We start from the raw sequence: 23,848 nt of genomic DNA, 5'->3' as shown, positions 1-23,848 counted from the left end.
GAAAAGCTCCCGAAGCTTCATGGGAGTTGTAGTCCGTGGTTTAAGAAGAGGCGGAAGGCAAGGAAAGAGCGTTTCTTGTGGCTTCATCCAAGAAGATGACCCGGGGATATCTGGGTAATGTAGTCCTGTATTATCTGGACCGAAAGCGAATCGAACCTCCCGGCCACGTCAATCATTAGAGCAATTGGGAGAGGGAACCAGAAGTGGGTGGGGCTGGAGGAGCGTGTAATTCGATCCCACAATTCCGTCCCCGGAAGTCGGGGTGCGGGTTCGGCCGCGGGCTCGGAGCAGGTAAGGTTCTTTCAAAAGTCGGGGATTTCAGGGCAATTTTCCCACAGAATATCTTGGAAGATGATGTCTAAGCTCTTTCCTTGATCATGGTTTTCAGGTAGACCAATAATTTTCAAATTATCTCTCCTGGACCTATTTTCCAGGTCAGCAGTTTTTCCCAGAAGATATTTCACATTGCCCTCTATTTTTTATTCATTTGGATTTGCTTTATTGTTTCTTGGTTTCTCATAAAGTCACTGGCTTCCATTTGTTCAATCCTCATTCTTAGGCAATTATTTTCATCAGAGAGCTTTTCCATTTGGCTTTTCAAGCTGTTGACTTTTTTCTCATGGCTTTCCTGCATCACCCTCATTTCTCTTTCCATTTGTTCCTCTACCTCTCTAACTTTATCTTCAAAGTCCTTTTTGAGGGCCTCTATGGCCTGAGACCAATTCATATTTTTCTTGGAAGCTTTAGATATAGGGGCCCTGACAGTGACATCTTCCTCTGAGGGTGCACCTTGGTCTTCCTTGTCACTAAAGAAACTTTCTATGGTCCTCACCTTTCTCTGTCTGCTCATCTTGCCTTTCTTCTACTTGACTTTTAGCTCCTTAAAGTGAGGCACTGTTTCCAGGCTGCAGTATCCCAAGCTTAAATTTAGTCCCAGGTGGTGTGATTTAAGGAGGATCAGGTTCTTCACTCACCTGGCCTGTTCCCTGATCCATAGCTGACCCCAGGCCAACTTGCTAATCAACCAGCTTTGTGTGTTGTGGTTGTCAGCTCTGATGAGCCTGTGCCCCCTCCCCCCAACCTGGGCCACTGCTACTCAAGCCTACCTCCTGGTTCCCAGCAGGGGGTAAAAAAACCCAAGTTCTGCCTCACCACCAGCATAGACCCCTGTAGTCTGCCCCCTGCCCAGGGCTCAGCCCTCTTACCAGACTGTGAGCTTAGTTCCAGACGACACTGGTGCTTCAGCTGATTCAGAGGCTGTGGGGGTCTCCTTCTCTGGTGAGGTCTTCCTGCGACTGGGTCTGTTGTCAGGGTTACTGTGGGGTTGGGATCGACTCCTGTATCAGCACAGCAGCTCCCTCCTTCTGACTTTCCAAGCTGTTCTTGGTTAGAAAATGATTTCAGCACATTCTTCTGTGAGTTTTGCTGCTCCAGGCATTTTCCTATGGTGTTTTATTGGATGTTTTTTGGAACGGTTATGTCATGAGTTTGAGAGCTCACTGTCTTTCCTCTGCCATCTTGGCTCCGCCCCTCCAGAAAGAGATCCCAAAAGGAAAACTCCTAGGAATATTATAGCCAAATTCCAGAGCTCTCAGGTCAAGGAGAAAATAGTGCAAGCTGCCAAAAAGAAAGAATTTAAGTACTGTGGAGCCCCAGTCAGGATAGCACAAGATCTAGCAGCTTCTACATTAAAGGACCGGAGGGCATGGAATATGATATTCCAGAGAGCAAAGGAATTGGGATTACAACCAAGAATAACCTACCCAGCAAAACTCAGCATAATCTTTCAGAGGAAAAAATGGGACTTTAATGAAAAAGAGGACTTTCAGGTATTCGTGATGGAAAGACCTGCACTGAATGGCAAATTTGACTTTCAAATACAAAACCGTAGAGAACTATAAAAAATTGGAGTTGGGGGACATACCAGTGGGTGACTGTCTTGTGTCTGAGGCTGGGTTTTGGCTGGGATCCCCCTGGGTCCAGGAGTGATGCTTTGTCCACTGTGTCACCTAGCTGCCCCGTGATGATATGTTTAGGGTTAAATTGAGGGGGGAGGGGAATGCACTGTGGGAGGGCAGAGGTGAAATCCTACATGAAAGAAACAGGAAAAGGCTTATGGAGTGGGGGAAGAGATGGGAGAGGAGCAGGGCAGTAAATGAATTTTACACTCATCAGAAAAGGCTCAAAGACCTTAAACTCATCAGAGTTGGCTCAAGGAGGGAATAATGTACACACTCAATTGAGTGGAGTAATCGCTCTAACCCTGCAGGAAAATAGGAGGGGAAGGGGATAAAGAGAGAGAGGCAAAAGAAGGAAGGGCGGAGTGAAGGAGGGGACAGACAGAAGCAAATCCCTTTTGAAGAGTGATAGGATGAAAGAAGAGAGATAATAGAATAAATATCATGGGGAAGGGAATAGGATGGAAGGGAAACAGTTAACAATAGTAATCATGAAAAAGAGAAAAGGGGGAAAAATTGTATAAAAAATATTTATAGCAACTCTTTGTGGAGGCTAAGAATTGAGAATCAAGGGAATGTCCATCAATTGAGGAATGATGGAAGAAGCTGTGATATGTGATTGTGGTGGAATGGTCTTGTGCTATAGGAAAAGACAAACAGGATGATCCCAGAAAAACCTGGAAAGACTAATGAACATCTGTGTATAGTGAAGTGAGCAGAGCTGGGAGGACATTGTGCATAGTGACAGCAGTGTTGTTCAGTGAGCAATTGTGAATGACTTAACTACTCTCAGCAATGCAATGATCCAAGACAATCCCAAGGAACTAATGAGGAAGCTTACTATCCACCCCCATAGAAAGAACTGATAAAAAGAGCATTTGTGGATTGTATATATATAAGCTGATTGTGATCTTGTGGAGGGGGGAGGAAAGGGAGGGAGGGAGAAAAATTTGGAACTCTAAATCTTATGAAAATGAATGTTTGAAAACTACCCTTACATGTGACTGGAAAAAATAAAATAAATGTTTGTTGCTAAAGAAAAAAAAAGTCAGGGAACCTGGGGGATGAGAGGGGGGTTCTTTCTGCAGGTGGGGGCCAGAGTAGAGTGAGGAGATCCAATATGTAGATCCCCGAAGAGGGGAGCTCCCAGAGCAGGGTGAGGAGACCCCGTAGGGGAGTCAGAGGAAGGGAGCCCTTGTAGGGAGGAGGAAACCAGATGGGAGGAAGGAGCTCCTGGGGGAACCAGAGAAGGGGGTTGGAAACCAGATAGCGGGGAGCCTGAGGAGGAAGCCCCTAAAGTAAGGAGAAACCATATGGGGGGGGAACCAGAGGAGGAATGGGGAGGAAACCAGATAAAGGGGCCTTGGATGGGGAGAGGGGATCCAGCGGAGGGGAGGGGCAGAGGAGCCCTTGAAGGGGAGAGGAAGGGAGCTGGGGGGAGGGGGTGGCAGTCGAGGAGACTCCTGTGGAGGAGGAGTCTGAGAAGTAGACCCTGTGTTGGCAGGGGGGGAAGGAGAACCCTCAGAGAGGGTGAAAAAACCCTAGGATGGGGCTAGGGCCGCTTTTATTGTGAGACCCTGGCTTTGGCAGCTGGAGCAATTTGGAGGGAAGTACCAGGGACAGCTGGTCAAGAGGGTGGGGTAAAGTAAATTAAGGGGGAGAGGGGAGTGTCAGCACCTCTGAGGAAGTGAGGAAAAGGCAGTGCTGAAAATGGAGTTGAGACTCTGAAATATATGGGGTGGGGTCAAGGAAGGGGGTGGTGGTGCACGGTTGTGTAGAGTCTCAGGGAGGAACTAGAAGTGGGCCTAACCGGTTCAAACCTGTCTCCCTCCCCCACCTCGACTCCCCCAGCCCCGGCCTGCATGGCAGCAGTGGTTCTGGGGGAAGATAAGATGGGTCCTGAGCGGATCTTCCCAAACCAGAATGAGGATCTGGGGCAGCATCAGGGCCCCACAGACGGCACAGGTGACTGGAGCAGTGAGGAACCCGAGGAAGAACCTGAAGACCTGGGGTCAGGCCCAACGGACTATTCCTACCAGCCTCTGAACCAGGACCCTGAGCAGGAAGAAGTAGAGCTGGCCCCAGTGGAAGGTATTGAAGACGCTGTCACTGACATTCAGGAGCGTATCCAGGTGTGATGTGGATGGTAGTGCTGGGCCGAGTGGGGAGGGATGTGCGGCTGGGGACTGTGTAGGGGTAGCTTCGGTACCCATCTTCCTGCTTTATAGGCCCTGGGGCTGCACCTGCCTGACCCTCCTGTGGAGAGTGAGGATGAGGAAGAGGAGGGAGCCGTAGCACTGAGCAGCAGAAGCTCCATACCCATGGACCCAGGTATAGGAGCAAGTAGAACTCTACAGTCAAACTATAATTAGCAGTGACCAGCCCTGAGACCCAAGGAGTCAGCTTTTTTGTAGGGTGGTTTGATTTGGGGAACTTGCTTAGTATAAGGCCTTGGGTCTGCCCCAGCCTTCCCACGTACGTGGTGATTGGCTGGTTCCATTTCTGTCCCCTAACTGAAGCTTGGGTATGGTTTCAGAACATGTAGAGCTGGTGAAACGGACAATGGCCGGAGTAAGTCTGCCTGCCCCAGGAGTCCCTGCTTGGGCCCAGGAGATCTCAGATGCCCAGTGGGAGGATGTGGTACAGAAGACTCTTCAGGCTCGACAGACGACCTCTACGTGGAAGTGACTACCACCGAGAACAGCCTCGTTCCTGCCCCCATTCCATACCTAATACCACCTGGCCCCAAACTATTTGTTCCTCTTCCTCCCTCCTATTATCACAGGCACACTGGGACTTCTCTCCAGAGATCCACTTTATTCAGTTCTGTACATATGGGGACATCTGCCCAAGCCCAACCCACCTTAGCATGTAACACTTCGCAGAGAATAAAGCACCCTATGTACACAGCCAAGAGCGGTGCCGTCTGTGCCCCAGGACCCCCAATCCCCGAGGGGTGCCTCTGAGAGGCAGGTAAGGGTCTGGCCTTGGGTACAAAGAAATAAATAGATGTTGGGACAGCTTAAGCTGAGGAAGAACCTTAAGGTGCTACCCTTTTCTCTCACCCCAGTTTGGGGGGCCTTGCAGGATAGGGATTCAAGCAGGCCTAGGGTGGTCCCTTTTAGTGTTCGTAATCCCTGGGCTGCTGCTTAGACAGGGGAGGACTGATGGGTGGTATTGTCTCCTTCTACTCTCCTCCCCTCCCACCCTTTGGTCCCTAGGAGGCCTCATAGCCCACATAAAAGCTACAATGCAGTCTCTATGTAGGTTCTCTTCCCACCCCCAGTCTGATCTGGGTCAGGTGACAGGGAAAGTGCACTAGAAGGCCCCACTGATTCCCCACCTCCCCCGGCCTTGGGAGATATATAGGGCACATCTGGGTCCCTGTAAGTTTGGTGCTTAGGGGCCAACCTCTCTTCACCTATTCTGCCTCATCAGCCTTCAACCCTCAGAACTGACCCTGGCCCTCATTGGGGCTGGGAGCAACTTGGATGAGTGCAGCTTTCTGCTGATCTCTACAGGTCCCTTAGAGAAAGGGATGTAGGATAGAGATCTACAGTTCAGGTGAAGATGGGAAAGGGTGGGGGTGAGAAATGTTTAAGGAGATTTTCAGTTAGTCCCAAACACCTCGGGAGGTTGGAGAATAGGAGAATGTGAGTTAGAGAGTCAGCGCAGGGGGCGTCCCAGCTATGAGCAACGAGCATCTCCAGGGCATGTCTACACTAGGCCACACAGTGAGAGTCTTTGACCCAAGTATTCTGTTTTTAGGGAGCTGGAGGTCTTCACCCCCTCCTACCCCCAGGTCAGCTGGGGGGCAGGGGCTGAAGGGCCAGAGCAGTGTCCCAAGGGTGAGTGGGCAGTGGCCCTGGGTGAGGGAGAGGAGGTAAGTCAGAGTGCCTCCTGGCTGGCCGTCAAGAACTCCTCGGCCCTCTTGTGAGCCTCCAGCGCTTTAATGGTGTACACATCCTGGGGCAATTCTGACTTCCTCCGAAGCAGCACCTTTTCCTTTTTGATATCCTTCAGCATCTAGGGAGAAAAAACATGAGATTGCCAGTGATGACTTGGGTAGGAGATAGGTCCCCTCCCAGGAAGGCAGCTGTTCTCCCCCCTACAAACCTGCACCGCTTCTGTCTCCACAGTCCTCTTCAGGAGTTGGATGTCCTCAGTCGTGGGGGTCTCTGTCTCCATTGAATATACGGGGGGCAGGGGGGGAGGTGCTCGGAACATGGGGTACTATTGAGGAAGAGAGGTGGAAAAGTCAGGCCCTAGAACTGGCTCAGGGCTAGAGCCTCCTTGAGCCTCTGTTCATGGGCCCTGTCTCAAGCAGGGACCCCTAAAGATGCCTGGTCCTTAGTTCAGGTTATGGGATGTCACAAGGCTTACCTGGGGGTTGAGCCGGGCGAGTTCCTCAATCTTGTGCCACATCTCTTCTCGTTCCTTGAGCCGGAATCGGCCCCTGTGGAGAGAACAGTTGCCAGAGGTGCTGGGAAGAGGTAGAGGAAAAGGGAGGGGGGAGGCAAGGAGATAGGCAAAATCCGGGGGTTGAGCACTCACTTTTGTTTCTCAGCCTTGTACTGCTGCGTGCAGTCATCAAACAGCTTCTGGTTCATTTCCATGAATAGCTTCAAGGCATTGTAGATCAACCCATGGATAGTCCTGTAGTCCAAGAGAGCAGGCCAAGACACTGACATCCAAATCTCACCCTGGGCCCTCCCAGGGCTACCCCACCATACCACTTCTCTACCAACACCTGGCATTGTGCCTAGCACAGTGCAGGCACTGATTATCTCCCCAGTACACACTCATCTAGGGCCAAGTCAGATGAAATGACCTCTGAGGTCCCTTCTAGATTAGAAGCTATATTCCTGTGAAAGATAACTCTCATTTTCCCATTTAAAAAGCTTTCCATACAGTAAAGACACATTAAGAGCTGGAAAAGGACTTTTAAAGATCGCATGGTCCAACCCCTTCATTCCACAGACAGCATGAGAAAGGACAATTAAGCCTTCAAAGGGTGCCACACATCTGGCTGGCTCTTATATTTAGAGGAATGAGCAGTGTCATAATGGGGGCCTGCTTGTGCCCCTTCTCCTGAGCTCATCTCCTTCAGGGCCCAATGAGCACCTATGTACCCTCACTGATCAATGTTGATGGAGGGCTCCAAGCCCTTAGGAGCCCTTGGCCTTGCCCCCCACCCTGCCTCAGGGCCCTACTTGTTCCAGTGGCTCTTAGAGTTCCTGTAGAGCGCAGGGAACATGATGGGCAAGAGGCGTGCGGCGTTATCGCTGATCAGGCTCATGATGTACTCATTGTTCCAGTAATAGAGGGCACGCTCTGCAACCTAGACAGAGAGGAGAGAGCAGAGGGCAATGGTGAGTTTCAGGCTTGGGAGAGAACAGGTGTGCAGTGGGAGACAGGGCTCCAAACTCTCCCTCACCTGGAAATGAGGACTGGAAACACACTTGGCAAGCTGCCGGAAGAGTGGTTCCATCACTTTGCTGAACTCGGAGGGCTCAATGACATCCAGGATCTCCTCCAGTTCATTCAGAAACATCACTTCCTTAGGGCTGTGAGTCTTAGGCCAGAATTTTAGGAGCCCCACAATCACCTATGGGGAAAGAAGTGAGAACAAATCACATTTCCTTGTTGCCTTGTCCCCTTGCCCCAGGCCCTTCCAGCCTCTCCCATCCCTCACCCTGGGTCATGATAGACAGACTCCTCCTACTTTTGTCTTTTTAGTTGAAGATATCCTGAGTCCTAAAAGTCCCTGCTATAAGAGCCAAGTCTGTAGCAAATTAGGAGCCCCTTTACAGAGGGAATAACTTTCTATATGGAAGTCAGTCAGTAGTATTGTCTGATATTGAATTTCTGGCCCCCTTTTCCCTTAGCATGGAGAAGCTTGGGGTTAGGGTTAGGAGGTGTGGCTGTGAGGGGCCTAGCTAAGGTTGTGAATCACTTACCGGTTCAGTCAAGCTGCTCTCCTTCTCCAAGAACTGCACCACACAGTACGCCAACTGGAGGATATCCAAAGACAAAGCTCAATGTAGAGGCAGGGTGAGGTGAAGGGGGATTTGAAGAGCTAGGAGAGGCACATTCTAATAACTAATTTCTTAAAATGGGTAGCAGAAAATTCCCGGCCTTTCTTTCTTTCTAAATTTTTTTTTTAATTTTTTGGGGGGGCAGGGCAATGAGGGTTAAGTGACCTGCCCAGGGTCACACAGCTATTAAGTGTTAAGTATCTGAGGTCACATTTGAACTCAGGTCCTTCTGAACCAAGGGCCGGTGCTCTATCTACTGTACCACCTAGCTGCCCCTCTAATTTTTAAAAAAAATTTTTCTTCCTCTTTCTAAAAGTCCTGCTCTCAGTAGGACTTCCCTTTTCCTCCAGCTCAGGTTCCTAGACAAGACCTCTCTAGCATGAGGTGATCCCCATATGGCAATGGCAGGGGAGAAAGGCAGCTCACCTGAGGGTGGTAGACGCTCAGAGACTTGACCTTGTGTAGGGGAAGCAGGACTCGGATGAGGAACATCTTGTGCTCCTCCTTGAGGGGCAGGGCAAAGCCATTAATGATGCTGCGTGGGGGGAAAAAGACACTGTCGATCCAGGAAGAGTGGTCTAAAGCAATATACCACCTTCTCCCTTCACCCCGTCCTTGGGTTTACCCATGCAAATGTCAGGGCTCCTCATTTACCTTCCCAGAATTTCAAGCAGCTCAGCGATTCCATTGTGATGCTCTGTCTCATAAATAAATCTATATGGAAAGGAGACACAGGTTTGGTCTCATCCATCAATCATCTCTGCCACACCCACAATGCAAATTCTACCTGCTCTCCTTCTTTCCCATACTCCCCCGAACCCTTACTTTATCTGTATGAAGGCTGCTGCTCCACCTCCCCAGATGGACATGGCCCCAGAGTTTTCTAGGCCACCATGCTCCTAGATTTACCTGTAGAAAATATGGTTGATCTGCCTGCGGATATAAGCTCGAAGCCCCAGGAACTTGCCATAGATGCGATGCAGGATGGTCTTGAGAAAGTCACGTTCCCGGGGGTCCTCACTGTCAAACAGGTCTAAGAGCTGGGGAGAATTAGGCAAAGTCAGAATCAACCAGAGAGAGATCACAGGAAGGGCCCTGAGCAGGGAATCCCAAGGAAATGAGCCCCAGAATAGGGACCTTAACTAAGCACCTCCAAGAAGTCAAGGGGTGCTATCAGGGAACAGTGTCTTTATGTGTCTATGCATACACCTGTGTGCATTTTAATGTGTCAGTCTGTACCATTACACGGTAAGGTCCTTTTCAAGCTGGCACTAAATCTTTTTAACCCCCTTCACAGTTCCTTGTGCAAGGAATAACCAACATTCAACATATTTAGCATAAAGGACAAGAGCAACTACAGAGGTTGGGGTGAAGTTACAAGGCTATGTTCAGTTCATGGAGTTCAAGAGAAACAAAATAACAAATAAAGTAATTCTGAGAACTCACAGCAAGGACAAACTTCTGATCAATGTACTTCTTGGCCACATTTGGTTGAAAATCAGGAGATTCCAGGAAACGTAAGAAAAACTCATACACCAGCTGTGAAGGAAGGGAGTGGAGGGCTCCATGAGCACTTCAAGGACCAGCAAAGGGCTCTCCACACTGCCCCCCATATCTGAGACCAGAGGCCAATGAGCCACAGCTGCCCCCTTTCTTCTTTCAAGGCCACTGACCTGGAGATGGGGCCAGGCAGCCTCCAAGGTGGGCTCATCCTCTTCAGGATCAAATTCAGCCCCCGTGGGGTTGGATGATGGTGGCAGCGTCCGAAACAAGTTCACTGAAAACTGAGGGGCAGAGCCCAGGTCAGAGTAGCCAAAGGTGGGCCCTCTCCCCGTGCCCAGAGTTGTCACCCAACCCTCCCTCAGTCCTCACCATGATAACAGCCTCTGGGTATATAGCCTCCGTGACCACATCTCTGCTATGCGTGATGTATTCTACCATTTCATTGAGTCCCGCCCGCTTCACTTCCTTAAACTTGAGGTCACTCAGGGGGTCAGCCACAAAGTCAAAGAGCACACAGCACTGACGTAGCTTCTGGATGAAGAGCTCCTCTCGCTCCGGAGACGGGGAATCTGCACAGAGCCCCAGACAGTGTCAAGGTCCATTCTATCAGAGGGCCAGTGGGCCCTCTTCCTCTAGCTTCCTTTCCCATTGGACTCCCCATAAATCCTGAATATATCCTCAAGCTCCTTCAGACAGCCCTCGACAACTACACTCGGCCCTGCAGTGTCCCATGCCCACGAAGTCACCCGACACTCATGCTCACCTTTCAAGGCTGGGAGCTTCTGCAGTTCACGGTTCTTGCTGAGGTTTAGTCGGGAAGAGCTCTGTCGCCGCTCCTTCTTGACAATCTGGGGCCCCCCTGAATACTTGATTTTGCTGAGTTGCGTAGGGGGTGGCGTGCTGTTGCTCGGTCGCTTGTTGGATGACGGTGCCTGAGGCTGTGACTGAGGCTGTGGCTGTGACTGTGACTGTGGCTGGGATGGCGGCTGAGGCTGGGCCTAGGGAAACGGGTCGCCAGAAAAGCCCAATATAACTCAGAATAAAAAATCCTGTTCTATTCACTCTGGCCCTAAGATCGTGCTCCCCATATCCTAGCAGATCTACTCACCATGACCCTGAGGACCCTAGTCCTACTGTCTTAATGTCTTGGTGCTCCCAATAAAACGATCCTGGTTAATAAAGCTCCTGGATCTCAGTCAAAGCTCAAGTCCCTTTAGCCCCAAGCAGGGAACAGTTTCACCCCAAGAAGCTAAAGCTACAGCTGTAGGGCATGGCAATTGAAAAGCGAGGCCAAAGAGTTAAGAGCCTCATTCCCAGACCTGGAAGATGCATTTTTGAGCAGCCAATTCCCACAGAAAAAACTAGTTCAGAAACATGAATGTGGCTGTAGGAACACACAGTCAACTGGTCTTCCTTGGTAAACTGTTCTTTCACCATCTAGTGTGGCCGGAGAGTAGACAGACCGGAGGATACTCTTTTACCACAGGTTAACTAGAATCTGAAGCAGGCCTGGAGAAGGTTCACTTCACTAACTCTGGGGCTCTGCGGCATGTGACACTTTGCTTCTTCCTAACCCTACCCCAGCCTGTAGCCCCAGTGCCCAGCCTCTTTTCATTCTATAGGGAGCAGGACGGATGAACCTATTTTGGATATGGAGTTGGAGAGGGAAGCTGAAATTTCACCTTCTATTTATTCTGGATTTTTAAAAAATGTCATTTTTGACCAATATGAGAGTCAAGAAATACGAAAGGAGACCAAAAGATAGATTCCTTCTAGAGAGGGCTTGACAAGTCCAGGTCAGTCCAGTAATTCTTTAGCCCTCCCTCCCTTCAGGAGGAGACCCTCAGTTCAGATGACTGTGGAAGGGGCTGGACGTGTGAGGTGACAGTAGTCAACACACACTAAGTCTCATATGTGTTGCTTTTATACGTCCGTAATCTGGTTTTACTTAGAGAAGATGAGATTGCTTTAGAGCCTGGGATTCCCCTTTTTGCCTGTGGCAGATAAAGCACATGGGGGTAAAGAAAGGCAGAAAGGAAGACAGCAAAGGGCAAAATGGCCAAAGCTGAACCTCCATCCCAGGTGTTCTAGGGGCTGGGACCAAGCTTCTCTACACCTGAGAGAACAGCCATGTCTTAGTCATATATGCTCAGGTTGGGACTCCATGGAGCAGATGTGATTACTTCCTGAAAGTGCTGAACTCCTAACCCTACACCAATGGCAGCAGTGTAGAGATGAGGTTGGAAGATGTCTCAGTGGAAAGAGAAAAGGAGAGAGCCAAAGACACAGAGGGAGCCATTCAAGAAATGAGGAACTGAAAAAACACTGTGCCCATCCAAACCCTAACCAACCTTTAAGGTCCATGGTGGATCAAGCTTCTCCTCAACCCCTTTCTCAACCACTCCAGCTCTCAGTAACTGCTCCTTCCTCTGATTTCACAGCATTTATTATTTGTATCATTTCTTTATCAATCAAAGACAATCTTGTGACAGATCATCTATTACCTTTACCAATATTTAACTTTTTATATGCTTGACAAAACTACAAGAATCAGAAAAGCAAAAGCCCTGTCATACATCATTGCAGTCCTTCAAGCAAAGTCAGCCTAATCATATTAAAGTGTCATTAGGAAATGCTGATTAAAATAAATAAAAATACAATGTTGATAATGCTAATTTGTGGGTTTGAGGTTCCTTTCTATTTGGGTTTGGCAGCACTGCTCCATAGTAACTCTTACAGTTCCTTACTACACAGAAGAGAAATGTCAGAGGACCCTAAATTTAGAGCTGAAAGGGATCTTAGAGACCATTGAGTTTAATAACATCCTCAATTTTATAGATGGCAAAACTGAGGTCTAGACATATGGAGTGACTTGCCTTAGGTCACAGAGATAGGAAGCGGTAGAATTGGGATTTGAACTCAGGTCCTCTGACTCCAAAGCTAGAGTTCTTTCCACTATACTTTACACTTCCCTCAATTGTGCCACAGGACCCCCAGCTCTCTCCTGTATTCATCCTCACTGTAAGAGGCTGCTGAGTACTCACTGGGCTTGCTGTTAAGTGCCTCCACCACCACCAGAAGGGGACCAACTCTTTCACTTCCTCTTTCATTAAGGGTCAAGTATTATTCCTACCTTGACCAGGATAGGGCACTAAATAGAAACAAAAGCAAAGCACACATGAGAAAGTATTCATGCTCATGGGGTAAAGGAGCCCAACCATGAAGGACTTAGGAACTCTGATCAACACAATGACCAACCACAATCCTGGAGGACTCATGATGAAAAATGCTACTCCTCTCCTGACAGAGGTGATGGAGTCAGGGTGCAGTCTGAGACATATATTTTTTAGACATAACCAATGAAGGAATTTGTTTTGTTTGATTATACGTGATTTGTTTCCTAGGGCTTATTTTTCTTTCTTTTTTAATAGGGGTTGGGAGAGGTGGGGAGGAGAGGAGGGTTTTAACTAATTGGAAAAAAAATTAATTTTGCTTAAAAACCAAAGAGAGAGAAAACGGAAGGAACCCAAGGAACCATACCTGGACCTATTGATCATCTGGAGAAATGAGGAGTCAATGGGATGCATCTTCTATACCTCAGGGGTCAGCTATTCATACATCACAAGTTACTACCAAGAATTAAGTCCTATATCGAGGGCTAGTATAAAATCCAAGGAAGAAAGAGAATTTTCCTCGGAGGCTAGAAGGTTAGGAAATAAAATATCACTATCTCTATCTCTAACATGAAACGGTTAGATGAACGTGTTGCTAAAATCCGTTATGGACCTTCACCGCAGTCAGTCCATCAGTCAACTAGCATTTATCAAGCACCTCATGTCCCAGGCATGGTGCTAAGTGATAGATACAGTCTCAGCTCTCAAGGAACTCAGTCTAATGGGAGAAACGATACATAAACAATGTAGAAACAAGCTATATACAAGATAAACTGGAGATAATCAACAAAGAAAGGAAGGCACCAGGATGATGGGGGATTGAGGAAGGCTTCCTGGAGAGGGTAGGATTTTATCTGAGACTTGAAGGAAGTCAGGAACCCTGAAGGCAGAGATGGGGAAGGAGACATTCCATGCATGAGGGACAGTCAGTAAAAATGCCCAGAGTTAGAAGATGGGAGTGTAGCTCAGGGATCAGTACGGAGGCCAGTGTCACTGGGTTGCAAAGTACTTAGGGAGGTGGAAAGTGTAAGAAAACTGAAGAAGCTGAAGGTGAGAGGTGGGGAGTGGGATGTGGGGTGGGGGAAGAGGAGAAAGGCAGGTTATAGAGTTCTGAATACAGAACAGAGGCTTATATTTGATTTTAGGCAAATGGAGTTGATTAAGTGGGGAGAGGGGAGGAGCTGACAAGGTTAGACCTTCATTTTAGGAAGATCACTTAGACAACTGATTGGAAGATGGGCTGGAGTAGGGAGAGAATAGAATCAGAGAGACCAACCAGCAGGCTATTCAATAGTCCAGGTCCTCCCAGGACAGTGATAATGTCAGAATAGAGGATCATACTAGAAATGACTTGAAGGTAAAAACATCAGGCCTTAGGAACAGTTTGGATATTGGGGAGGAGAGGCAGGGGGAGAGAATTGGGAAGAGAGGAGAGAGAAGAGAGTGAGGAGTCAAGGACATCACCTAGGTCATGAGCCTAGATGACTGGGAGGATGGTGATATCCTCAAAAGAAGAGGAAAGGATTTGTGGGTAAAGATAATGAGTTCAATTTTGAACATGTTGAGTTTAAGATGTCTATGGGACATCCAGGCTGAGATGTCCCATAAGTAGCTGGAGATGGGAAAATGGAGGTCAGTAAAGAGGTTAGGGCTAGATAAACAGACTTGAGAATCATCAGCAGAGAGATGATAATTTAATCCATGAGAGCAGAGGAGATCACCAAGTGAAACAGTATGGAGAGAGAAGAGGGACCAAGACAGAAGAACCCCGTGGTATACCCACATTTTTCAGTCATGACCTAGATGAAGAACCAGGGAAAAGCAAAGGAGACTGCGGAGTGGTCAGATAGACAGAAAGAAAACCAAGAGAAAGTAGTGCCATGAAAACCTAGAGAAGAGAGTATGGGGGTAAGAGGGTGATTGATAAAGTCAAGTCTGCACAGAGGTCAAGAAGGATAAGGATTGGAAAAAAGCTATTAGATTTGGCAATGGAGCTATCATTAGGTTGTGAACTGATCCAACCACTCTGGAGAACAATTTGGAACTATGTCCAAAGGGCTATAAAACTTTGTATACCCTTTGACCTGACAATGCCACCACTAAGTCTGGATCCTAAAGAGATCATTAAAAAGGGAAAAGGACCCACATGTACAAAAATATTTCTACCAGTTCTTTTTGTGGTGGCAAAGAATTGGAAACTGAGGAGATGCCCATCAATTGGGGAATGGCTGAACAAGTTGTGGTATATGAATGTGATGGAATACTATTGTGCTGTAAGAAACAATGAGGAGGCAGATTTCAGAGAAACCTGGAAGGACTTACATGAACTGATACTGAGTGAGATGAGCAGAACCAGGAGAACATTGTACACAGTATCAACAACATCATGTGTTGATCCACTGTGATAGACTCGACTCTTCTCAGCAATACAACAATCCAAGATAGTTCCAAAAGACTCATGACAGAAAATGCTCTCCAAATCCAGAAAAAAGAACCATGGAATCTAGATGCAGATTGAACCATACTATTTCTACTTTTGTTTTTGTTTTTTGAGGTTTTCCCCTTTTGTTCTGATTCTTCTTTCACAACTAATACAGAAATATGTTTAATGTGATTGTACATATATAACCTATATCAGAGTGCTTGCTGTCTTGGGGAGGAGGAAGGGAAGGGAGGGAGAAAAATTTGAAACTAGAAATCTTATAAAAACAAATGTTGAAAACTCTCTCTCCAAGTAACTAGAAAATAATAAAACACTTTTATGATTAAACAACAATAACAACAACAGAATGAAACTCAATTATAACTCCCAAGCAGCAAATGCCCATCAGCAGTTACAGGCTCTTTGCTTCCCCCAACTAAGTTCTCTAGAAGCAGCTTCCACTCCAATTCACTCTCTAGATATGTGTTTATTTTGGCACTGGGGCTGTAACCAGAGCACAAGTGAGCACTGAGCAGAAGTGACCCAGAAGACCTGATCCCCACCCACTCCATTACCATGACTATTTCCTCTCCCACCTCTGAGCCTTAGCATTTCCTCTTCCCCAAACACCCTCAGCTAATAGAAAGCATCTCCTGTACTGACACCCTGACCCCATGCCATTGTTTTTCTTTGTATGTGAGGGTCACCATCAGGTTGGGGTTCCACAAGAAGAAAGATTGTCTCTGTGCCATAAAACCAGAATTAACTGAGCATGGAAAGGCATTAGGGCAAAATAGGTAGAGAGCTGGCCAGGAAGACCAAGGTTCAAGTCCCACCTCTGAATCATCCTGGCTGTGTGACCCTGAGCAGATCACTAACCCTCTCAGGCTCTGGTCAACTTTCTAAGGCTACAGGTTACAGAGAAACTGCTGACCTGCACTTGGAGAGGGTGTTTTCTATACCAATGAACCACTATATCAGTTCCTATGAAGAATGTGTTCCCCCCATCAGATTATTTGCTCCCCTAAGGTGTGCATGCCTCTCTTTCCTCCACTGTGTGTGCATGTATGTATATGAGGTCGTGTGCCTGTGTGCATTCCTTCCCCCTCCCCCAACCGTTAGACTAGAGGTTCCTAACTAGGGGGATACTTGGTCTCCTTTATCAGAGTGGTTATAAGGGAGGGATGGTATCCTTCTTCCTCTGTTGTCTTCTTCCTCCAAACTTTAAAATAGGATTCTGCACTGAGCGAATCATCAACTCATAACGCTGACCAATGTAGAAGAAACCTGGATGGAACCAAATCTAAGGAACCTACTAATTTGGTACTGGAGTTTTTCAAGCCTTTGCTCCTCGTTATAGATGAGCTTTGGAGAGAGAGAGAGAGCCAATCCTAATAATTTTAGAATAACAGCTTTACAGACTTTTAGCACTGGGAGGGACCTGACAAATTATCTTAGTTCAGTAACCTAGATCAATGCTGGTCAGGAGCCCAGTTCAGCTCTCCTGCCTCCCAATCCAGTGATCTTTCCACTAAAAAATCCAAGTAAAACATTAGGAAGTTCCTCCTAATGACAAGAGTTGAGAGATGCTGGCCTGAGTGACACAGGGTGGGGGTGGAATTTTCCTCCCTGGAGATCTTTGAAAAAATGGGAGATTCTCATCTGTGTGGGTGAGTTAGGCGTGGTCTTCCCTGGAGACACAGGGCTGGGAAGATGATCTCTTCTTAGAGTCCTTCTGTCAGGCTTACATTCAAGAACTCCTGTTCCACAGTATAATCCAGCTGCCAGTTGTTAATGCTGAAAGGCCTCTTTCCCTTGAACACACACACACACACACACACACACACACTCTCTCTCTCTCTCTCTCTCTCTCTCTCTCTCTCTCTCTCTCTCTCTCTCCCCCCAAATACAATGTTCTCATAGACTGTCCCCTCAAAGATGTTCTGTTGGTATCTTGAGAAGGCTCAGGATTCAAAAGAAACACTAGCACTTACCCCACCTTTTCCCTCCAGGTCAAACTCCCTACATGCCCCAGCACAGGTCACCCCCAGCAGATTAAGATCTAAGCAGTTGGCTCAGTTGGAAAAGTGTGGGTTCTGGCAGGCCCTGAGGCGGGTCAAGTTTAGCCTTAAAAGCCCTTTGGGGAAGGTCTGACTCAGACAATAGGAGTGGAAGGCAGAAGAGACTCAAGTCTTTCCACCTCCCGCCACTGGGACGACTCTGTCTTGGTAGAGAATAAGTCCCCTGTTTTCTTCTCTCTCCCCTCTGGCCTTCTGGTTGATCACCTGCTATTCTCCCAGCATGGTCCACCAGAATAAGGCTTATTTTAAGGTGAGGAAGCAACCTATTACCTCTCAACTGATATGCCAAAGAGTGATGAGGAAAAACCAGCCCTCTTTCTAGTTTCTCCCACTTTATTCCTTGTTCCTAAATCTCTCACAATGCCATAAACATCAGCCCTAATTACCAATCTGATTGAGTTCTAGATCTCTAGTTCTCTCCTAGAAGGCTCTTTTCCCCCTCTAATGTCACCACTATCAATAAGGTTCTAAACTTGGCTTCCTACTCACTGTGTAATCTTGGACAAGTCACTCATCTTTTCCAGGCCTCAATTTCCCCATCTGTATAATGAAGAGAGTCAAACTTATTTGCTTATTTTGACTTTCAACATGAGAACAAATAGGGCAATACAAATATAGTCAAGTTTCCATTATCACCCAAGATAACAGAGGTCAAAAGTAATTTGAATAATTCAAATCCCCAGATAAACCCAAACCTTTATATTAGTCCATCTCCTCCCCCAATCAAACCAACAAGATATGACAACGGAAGAAATGAGAATAGTTACCACTTCATCTTTTCCCACCTGCCTCTTTGGAAGGACTAACACACAAAAGGGGAAAAGTACAGGACTCTGACGATCCATGAGCAGGATTTTCAACCCCAGAGTAAAGAGTTAGCTAAGCTGTGCATTCACATTAAGATTCTCTGCTGATGCTGGAGCACATCACCCAGCTCTTTGATGAACACACATTATCACTCCCCCCAACTTCCCTCCTTCTATCAGTCAAGGGCACAATCAATCCTCCTGGTCATCCTTGCCTCCTCACTTATACTTACCCGAAATATCCAGCCTGCTGCCAAGTCTTGGCATTTCTACCTTCCCAACAGTTCCTGTGCACATCCCCTTCTCCTCTCTCCCACAGCTGCCACCCCTATTTCAAGTCTCTCCTCCCTCCAATCCATCCTCCTCTCAGCAGCCAAAGTGATTTTCCTAACGTGTAGTTCCAACTATGGCACCTGTGTCGTTTGAAAATATATGGGGATGAGGGCAGCTAGGTGGCACACTGGATAAAGCACTGGCCCTGGATTCAGGAGGACCTGAGTTCAAATCTGGCCTCAGACACTTGACACTTACTAGCTGTGTGACCCTAGGCAAGTCACTTAACCCTCATTGTCCTGCCCCCCCCAAATATATATACATGAGGGTGCCTATCTCTGTTTTAGGGAACTTAACTGGGGTTTCTAATATATTGCTACTTTTAAATTAGAGGCTACTGCACCAGTTTTAGCATTAGGCATTTATTCTTAATTTGATGGCAAGTAAGCCCAGCATAAAATCCCAGGATGGGGAGAGGCACAGGGAGAAGAGCAGGGGAGAGAAGAGAGCAACCCCCCTTGCCCCAAGGGTTTTTAACCTCTCTCAGGTAGAGGTGGGTCACTGCACACTGATCCAAGCTAAATGGCCAGTCCACTGATTGACATGACTGGGGGGGGGGGTTAGCCTAGGTGAGTTAACTTCCTTTAGGTAGTCAGGAAGGTCAACCTACATTTCTTTTGCACCTCTACTGACTCTGGACTGGCCTTAAAAGAGGTCAGGCAAGGCTCCTTCGAGTGGGGGGGGAGCCCTGGGTTCCCCAGAACCTCATTATTTTCTCACACACCCCTCCCCTTGGAGTATTAGCTATAAATCTTCTGCTTGCCTTTTAAAAGCCCTTCCCACTTTTCCAGTCTTCTTCTTTACTCTCCTCCACAAACTCTAAGATCCAATAAGAGCAGCCTTCTTTATATTCCTCAGACACGACCCCCCCCCCCTTCCCGAAGACACATCCCCCACAGCTGTTGCCTTATCCTTTAGGTTACCTTCCACTTCCACCATGTATCTCCTACATGTACAATTGTTGCAAGTTTTCTCCACCACCAGAATGTGAGCTCCTGGAGGACAGGGACTGTACTTTTGCCTTTCTTTGTATTCCCTGTACTGGGCACCATCTAATAAATCTTGTTGACTGACAGCATTCTGAGCATTTAGTTTTCATTCTTGGCACTGCTATCAAACCCTGCCCATTATTCCTCTCCTTTATTGCTTTACTGTCCTTGACTGCTATACTATATTGAACTCTGCTCCTTCCTGCAACTCAGGGCCTCCCACTGGATAGTAAGCAAAGGCAGATGGAGACCAGCCTGGGAAGAAATGCAATCTATGCCCAACATGCCCCCCTCTCACAACTCAAAGCTTCATCTCATCTAATGTCTCCATGTATTTTTTTTTCTTTTCCTGGCCACCACCCTCATCTCTTATACTCAAAAGGAAGAATGTATCACATAAGAGTTGGGAGATATGGGAAAACATTACCAAGGGTTTTTTTTTTTTTGGGGGGGAGGGGGATGATGTCTGAAAGGACAATAGTTAAACCATCTCAGAGTTGGCAAAGGCTTGCCTTGGCTATTCTGGAATGAACTTTTCCAATTTCCTCTCAACACATGGGACTTAACCCCATTTCTTTCTTCTGCCTCCACATCTTCTAGCATTCATAGAGAGTCCAAACCCAAGCACTCTGTGGTTCACACCCTTTTCTATGCACTGGGTTTCAGGAATTAGGATCTATACAAGTAAAGCAACCACACGTTACCTCCTCTGAGCCTTCCCCACCGCCGCCACCACCACCATCTTTCCCTCCACTGTTAGGCTTGGCAGTCCCTTTAGCGGACTTGGGAGGTTCCTGTAAAAGAGAGAATCACAGTTAGCAGCCTCTGGGGAAAGAAGAATGGTCTGACTGGTCAGTATCTAATGGGTTATCTGGGCTGTGCTTCAAACAGTCACAAGATCCTCGTATTTAGAGCTGGAACGCGCCTTAGAGATCATCTGGTGAAACATTTCGCATTTCACTGATGAGAAAACCAAGGGAAAGGGACTAGCCTGAGGTCACACAGCTAGTGAGCAGCAGATAAGGGTTTCAAACCCAGGTCCACTGATTTCTAATCCAGAGCTTTTCCTATATTATGTTGCCTCTAATATTAATTCACCTCCCTTACTATGGGGGAAACAGAAGTAGTAAAAGACACGACTGCCTCCTTTTAAGGAGCTTATAATCTAGCTGAGAAGACAAAAAACTAGCACCTATGAATAAGTGAACACATGAATGCTAAAAACTGCGTGGTCCTTAGTGTTCTACCAAAGATCAATCAGTGTGGGCTGGAGGAGCTGGGAAAGGCTTGAAGGAAAAGGGGAGGATGACGAGGGCGCTCTGAGGGCAGGGATGAGCAGGAGCAGAGGCAGCAATAAGCTCCACCTGGGTTCTGTCACTCTCCTACTGCTTGCTGGCCCAGCCAACTCCAGTGACCACACTTGTACCCTGTCAATAGCTAGCTTCATAGTATAGTGATAGAAAGAAAACCAAGAAGAGCTGGAGTTTGGAGGGGTCTCTGCACACCCTCCCCTACATGTTGGGAGGGGCCAGCAGGAGTGAGGGAGCCACACCCAGGGACCCAGTCAAGTAAGAGGTTCAGTGAATTTGGAACATAACCAATGGGGACGGCTGGGTTCCCCCCAAGAGATGATTTCCCTAGCCAGGAAGATTGTGTATTTTCCACCCCCCTGTAAATCTCTGTCATGTCACCCAAGGATATCTACCTCAGAATTAGGGCAATAGTAACTAAACAGAAAAACTCAAAAACTAAACCAAAAAGCTAAAACTATCCAGAGGGGAGTGCTTTATATCTAAATCTAGCCATCCAAATCCCTATAATATCATTTTCTATTCCTGCACTTAGGGGCACAGTTTTATTGTTCTTTACAAACATTTTCTCAACTTCAGTTGCCTGGATCTTATATTTTGTCCTATCTTCCCCATCAGATTAGGGACTACTTAAAGGTAGGGACTATCTCTTCCATCAGATTAAAAACTACCTACAGACACCTCCTACTGGTGAGCCCAGTACAGAGATCACTCAAATGGTGCAGTGTAGATTTATTTTAGCAATGTCAGTTCCCCAAGGGCAAAGACTAGGTCAGGCATATATCTTATACAGCCCAGAGGCTATTGAAGAATTGGGAAAATATTAAACCATTACCAAAACCCCCATGCTCTTCTGTCTTTACATCAAGATTCTGATAGGTTGTGCTTATATTCCAGAATAAACTACTTGGTGAACAACAGGTAAAGATGGAGAGATTAAAACTCAAAAGGACAGATTCAGCAGCACATAGACCCAGCTAGTAAGAGGGCAAAGACAAATGGAATGGAGATGAAGTTCCTATTCTAGCATAATACATATATACCCCAAAGTGACCCCACTTCTGGGTCAGAATCTCAACATGTGCAGAAAAAAAAAATAACAAAGGGAAATGCAACAGAGGAAGAAAGATGTCTATAATGAGTAATTTAAAAGGAAAAAAGATTATGAGACAGGTAAGAAGATAGCAAAAGCTTCGCTAATCACACTGAGTAGGGTCAGGCAACATCCTTCTTTTAGGAAAAGACATGAGAACTTGAATGTATTTCTTGTTTCATTGTAGTTGTTTTGCGGGGGAAGGGAGAGAGCTGTTGGCAGTCAAACTTAATTTGGCCAGTGAAATGAGATCTCAGATTCTCCAGGGTTAAGGCCAAGAAAGTGCTCCCCAAAGTGGAGCAGGGAAAAAATATAAGAAAAGGGAAGAAAATTACCAAAGAGAAATGGAGCTATCCATGTTAAAAGGAGAATTGCCCCAATATTGGAGAAGAAATTCTTCCTGGCTAAGGTTAGAGGGGAAGGAGAGAGAAGGAAAAATAGGCAGGGAGGGGGGAGGGAGAAAGGGAGAGAGAAAGGGGAGGGGGGGGAGAGATAGTGATCTGTCCCAAGGTTGGAGGGAGGGACAGGAGGGAATTATGCCAAGTTTAGGAGTAGGGAAGTAAAAAAGGTTAAAGGAAAAGGGACATCCCAAATATACCCAGAAAGTGAAGTTCCAGATATTGGGAATGGGAATAGAGGCAGGGCATAGACAGGTGGGGAACTGTCCTGGGTTCAAAGGGAGGAGAGAGGGGAATGGGTTGACTTGGGTTGGAGAGTAAAGGCTGAGGTAAGGAGGAGGAGGTGTTGAAGATGGATGTATAAAGGGACTGACTCAAGTTAGAAGGAAGGAGTGATTCTGAAGTTTGAGTGTGTATTCTGGAGGGAGGAATAATGAGAGTAGGGTTGCCTAGGTTAAAGGGAAGGGGCTGTCCGGGGTGTGTGTGTCTCTGTGTGTGTGTGTGTGTGTGTGTGTGTGTGTGTGTGTGTGTGTGTGTGTGTGTGAGAATAGGGAAGGAAATGAAGTGTGTGTCTTCGGAGGAGATAAAAAGGAGGGGTAACTCCAGATGAGAGGGAAGGAATGCCCTACTATGTGTGAGGCAGAGTAAGGAGTCAAATAAAGGAGTGAGGTGGCCCTGGGTTAGAGGGAAGACACTATTCTAAGGGAGAAGGAAGAGAGGGGAGCCCTGAAATAAATGAGGTTAGTAAGGAAAAAGAAGGGGGTGGCCCCAAGATAGAGAGAAGGTGCTGTCCTGGGGTATGTGTGTATATGGGGTGGGGGGGGATCTCACATAAGGGAAGGTGATCCTGGGATAGAAAGAAGAGGTGGAAGAGACCGTCCTGAGGTATATGCTTGGAGGGGCAAAGGGAGGAGTAGCCTCAGATGAGAGAAAGAGGTGTCTGGGTTAGGTGTATTTCAGGGGAATAGTGCAGAGGACCTGTCCTACAATGTGCACGTTTTGGGGAGCGACAGGGAAGCCAGGAAAGAGGGAAGGAGCCATCCTGGGGGTGCAGAGGGGAGGGGAAGTTGGGGATATTTTGGGAGGCATAAAGGGGAGGAGCTATCATGGGGTATTGTGTTTTGGGGGACATAGAGGAGAGGGGTGTGGGCTGTCTGGGTGTTGGGGGGGGACGTATAAGGACGAGGCCGCCCCGGGGAAAGGTTGAGAAAGCATGCTGGGGCCCGTCCCGGGCTCGGGACATGGGGCTCGCGGGGGCTCTCGCGGCCCGACCCGGGAGGGTCGGTCCGGGGTTGTCCCGGGGCCTGGCTCGGGCCCCTCCCTATTTCCCCGCGCAGGCCCTAGGGCGGGGGCCAAGAGAGCCGGGCCCGCTCACCTTCTCCTTCTTCAGTTTATAGGGCATCTCGGCCTGGCCTGGCCTGGCCCGGCCCCCGGGGTCTCGCTCAGGCTCCGCTCGGGTTTGCTGGGCCCGCTCCGGCCTCTCGCCACCGCCACCGCCGCCGCCGCCGCCGCTGCTACCGCCGCCGCTGCCTGCGCTTTGAGCCCCGGCCGAGCCGTGCCCGCGCCTGCCATTGGCCCCAGCTCCCCCAAACCTGCCTAACAACCGTATTTCCCCTGCCGTGATTGGTCTTTGTAGCCAAAGGGGTTCTTTTTTTTCCTTATTGGAAGGGAAGAGTACAAACCGCCAGAGTCCGCTCCTAGGATTGGGTGAATAGGGAGATCCCGCCCCCAAAGGGGGTGGAGC

At 47.7% G+C, this 23,848-nt stretch overlaps 2 protein-coding genes across 4 annotated transcripts; one reads left to right on the top strand and one right to left on the bottom strand.

Moving 5' to 3' along the window:
- Positions 1 to 137: 137 nt before the first annotated feature.
- On the top strand, positions 138 to 4,867 carry MEA1 (male-enhanced antigen 1). The gene is made up of 4 exons (XM_044004169.1): positions 138 to 291; positions 3,810 to 4,090; positions 4,187 to 4,289; positions 4,495 to 4,867. The coding sequence occupies exons 2-4, from the start codon at positions 3,821 to 3,823 to the stop codon at positions 4,644 to 4,646; spliced, it is 525 nt and encodes a 174-aa protein (XP_043860104.1). The 5' UTR covers positions 138 to 291; positions 3,810 to 3,820; the 3' UTR covers positions 4,647 to 4,867.
- On the bottom strand, positions 4,753 to 23,646 carry PPP2R5D (protein phosphatase 2 regulatory subunit B'delta). 3 transcript variants are annotated; one of them, XM_044004158.1, is made up of 16 exons: positions 23,480 to 23,646; positions 20,008 to 20,097; positions 10,263 to 10,497; positions 9,869 to 10,068; positions 9,670 to 9,780; positions 9,443 to 9,535; positions 8,906 to 9,036; positions 8,651 to 8,710; positions 8,423 to 8,531; positions 7,919 to 7,972; positions 7,396 to 7,566; positions 7,172 to 7,299; positions 6,513 to 6,614; positions 6,342 to 6,414; positions 6,075 to 6,191; positions 4,753 to 5,984 (listed from the first exon to the last, which is right to left on the bottom strand). In XM_044004158.1, exons 1-16 carry the CDS (start codon positions 23,504 to 23,506, stop codon positions 5,847 to 5,849), a joined length of 1,839 nt encoding a protein of 612 aa, XP_043860093.1. In that variant the 5' UTR covers positions 23,507 to 23,646; the 3' UTR covers positions 4,753 to 5,846. The 3 variants fall into 3 exon arrangements, with proteins under 3 accessions (XP_043860093.1, XP_043860095.1, XP_043860094.1); XM_044004160.1 differs by lacking the exon at positions 23,480 to 23,646 and adding an exon at positions 17,665 to 17,715 and having other exon boundaries at positions 20,008 to 20,090; XM_044004159.1 differs by lacking the exon at positions 23,480 to 23,646 and adding an exon at positions 12,544 to 12,650 and having other exon boundaries at positions 20,008 to 20,080.
- Between the last annotated feature and the right edge of the window lie 202 nt (positions 23,647 to 23,848).

Source organism: Dromiciops gliroides, chromosome 4, assembly GCF_019393635.1.
Source record: "Dromiciops gliroides isolate mDroGli1 chromosome 4, mDroGli1.pri, whole genome shotgun sequence".
NCBI classification, from domain to species: domain Eukaryota; kingdom Metazoa; phylum Chordata; class Mammalia; order Microbiotheria; family Microbiotheriidae; genus Dromiciops; species Dromiciops gliroides.
Note: the sequence above shows the minus strand (reverse complement) of the source record. Positions and strands in the feature narration are given on the sequence as shown.

What these genes read in the sequence shown, in the direction of transcription:
- MEA1 (XM_044004169.1), top strand. Translation starts at nt 3,821, where the DNA reads ATGGCAGCAGTGGTTCTGGGGGAAGATAAGATGGGTCCTGAGCGGATC. An exon ending in ACATTCAGGAGCGTATCCAG is followed by an intron (nt 4,091 to 4,186) that starts GTGTGATGTGGA and finishes CCTGCTTTATAG; the next exon opens with GCCCTGGGGCTGCACCTGCC. An exon ending in CTCCATACCCATGGACCCAG is followed by an intron (nt 4,290 to 4,494) that starts GTATAGGAGCAA and finishes GTATGGTTTCAG; the next exon opens with AACATGTAGAGCTGGTGAAA.
- PPP2R5D (XM_044004158.1), bottom strand. Translation starts at nt 23,506, where the DNA reads ATGCCCTATAAACTGAAGAAGGAGAAG. An exon ending in ACCCAGAGGCTGTTATCATG is followed by an intron (nt 9,781 to 9,868) that starts GTGAGGACTGAG and finishes TCTGCCCCTCAG; the next exon opens with TTTTCAGTGAACTTGTTTCG. An exon ending in TGAGCGTCTACCACCCTCAG is followed by an intron (nt 7,973 to 8,422) that starts GTGAGCTGCCTT and finishes GATATCCTCCAG; the next exon opens with TTGGCGTACTGTGTGGTGCA.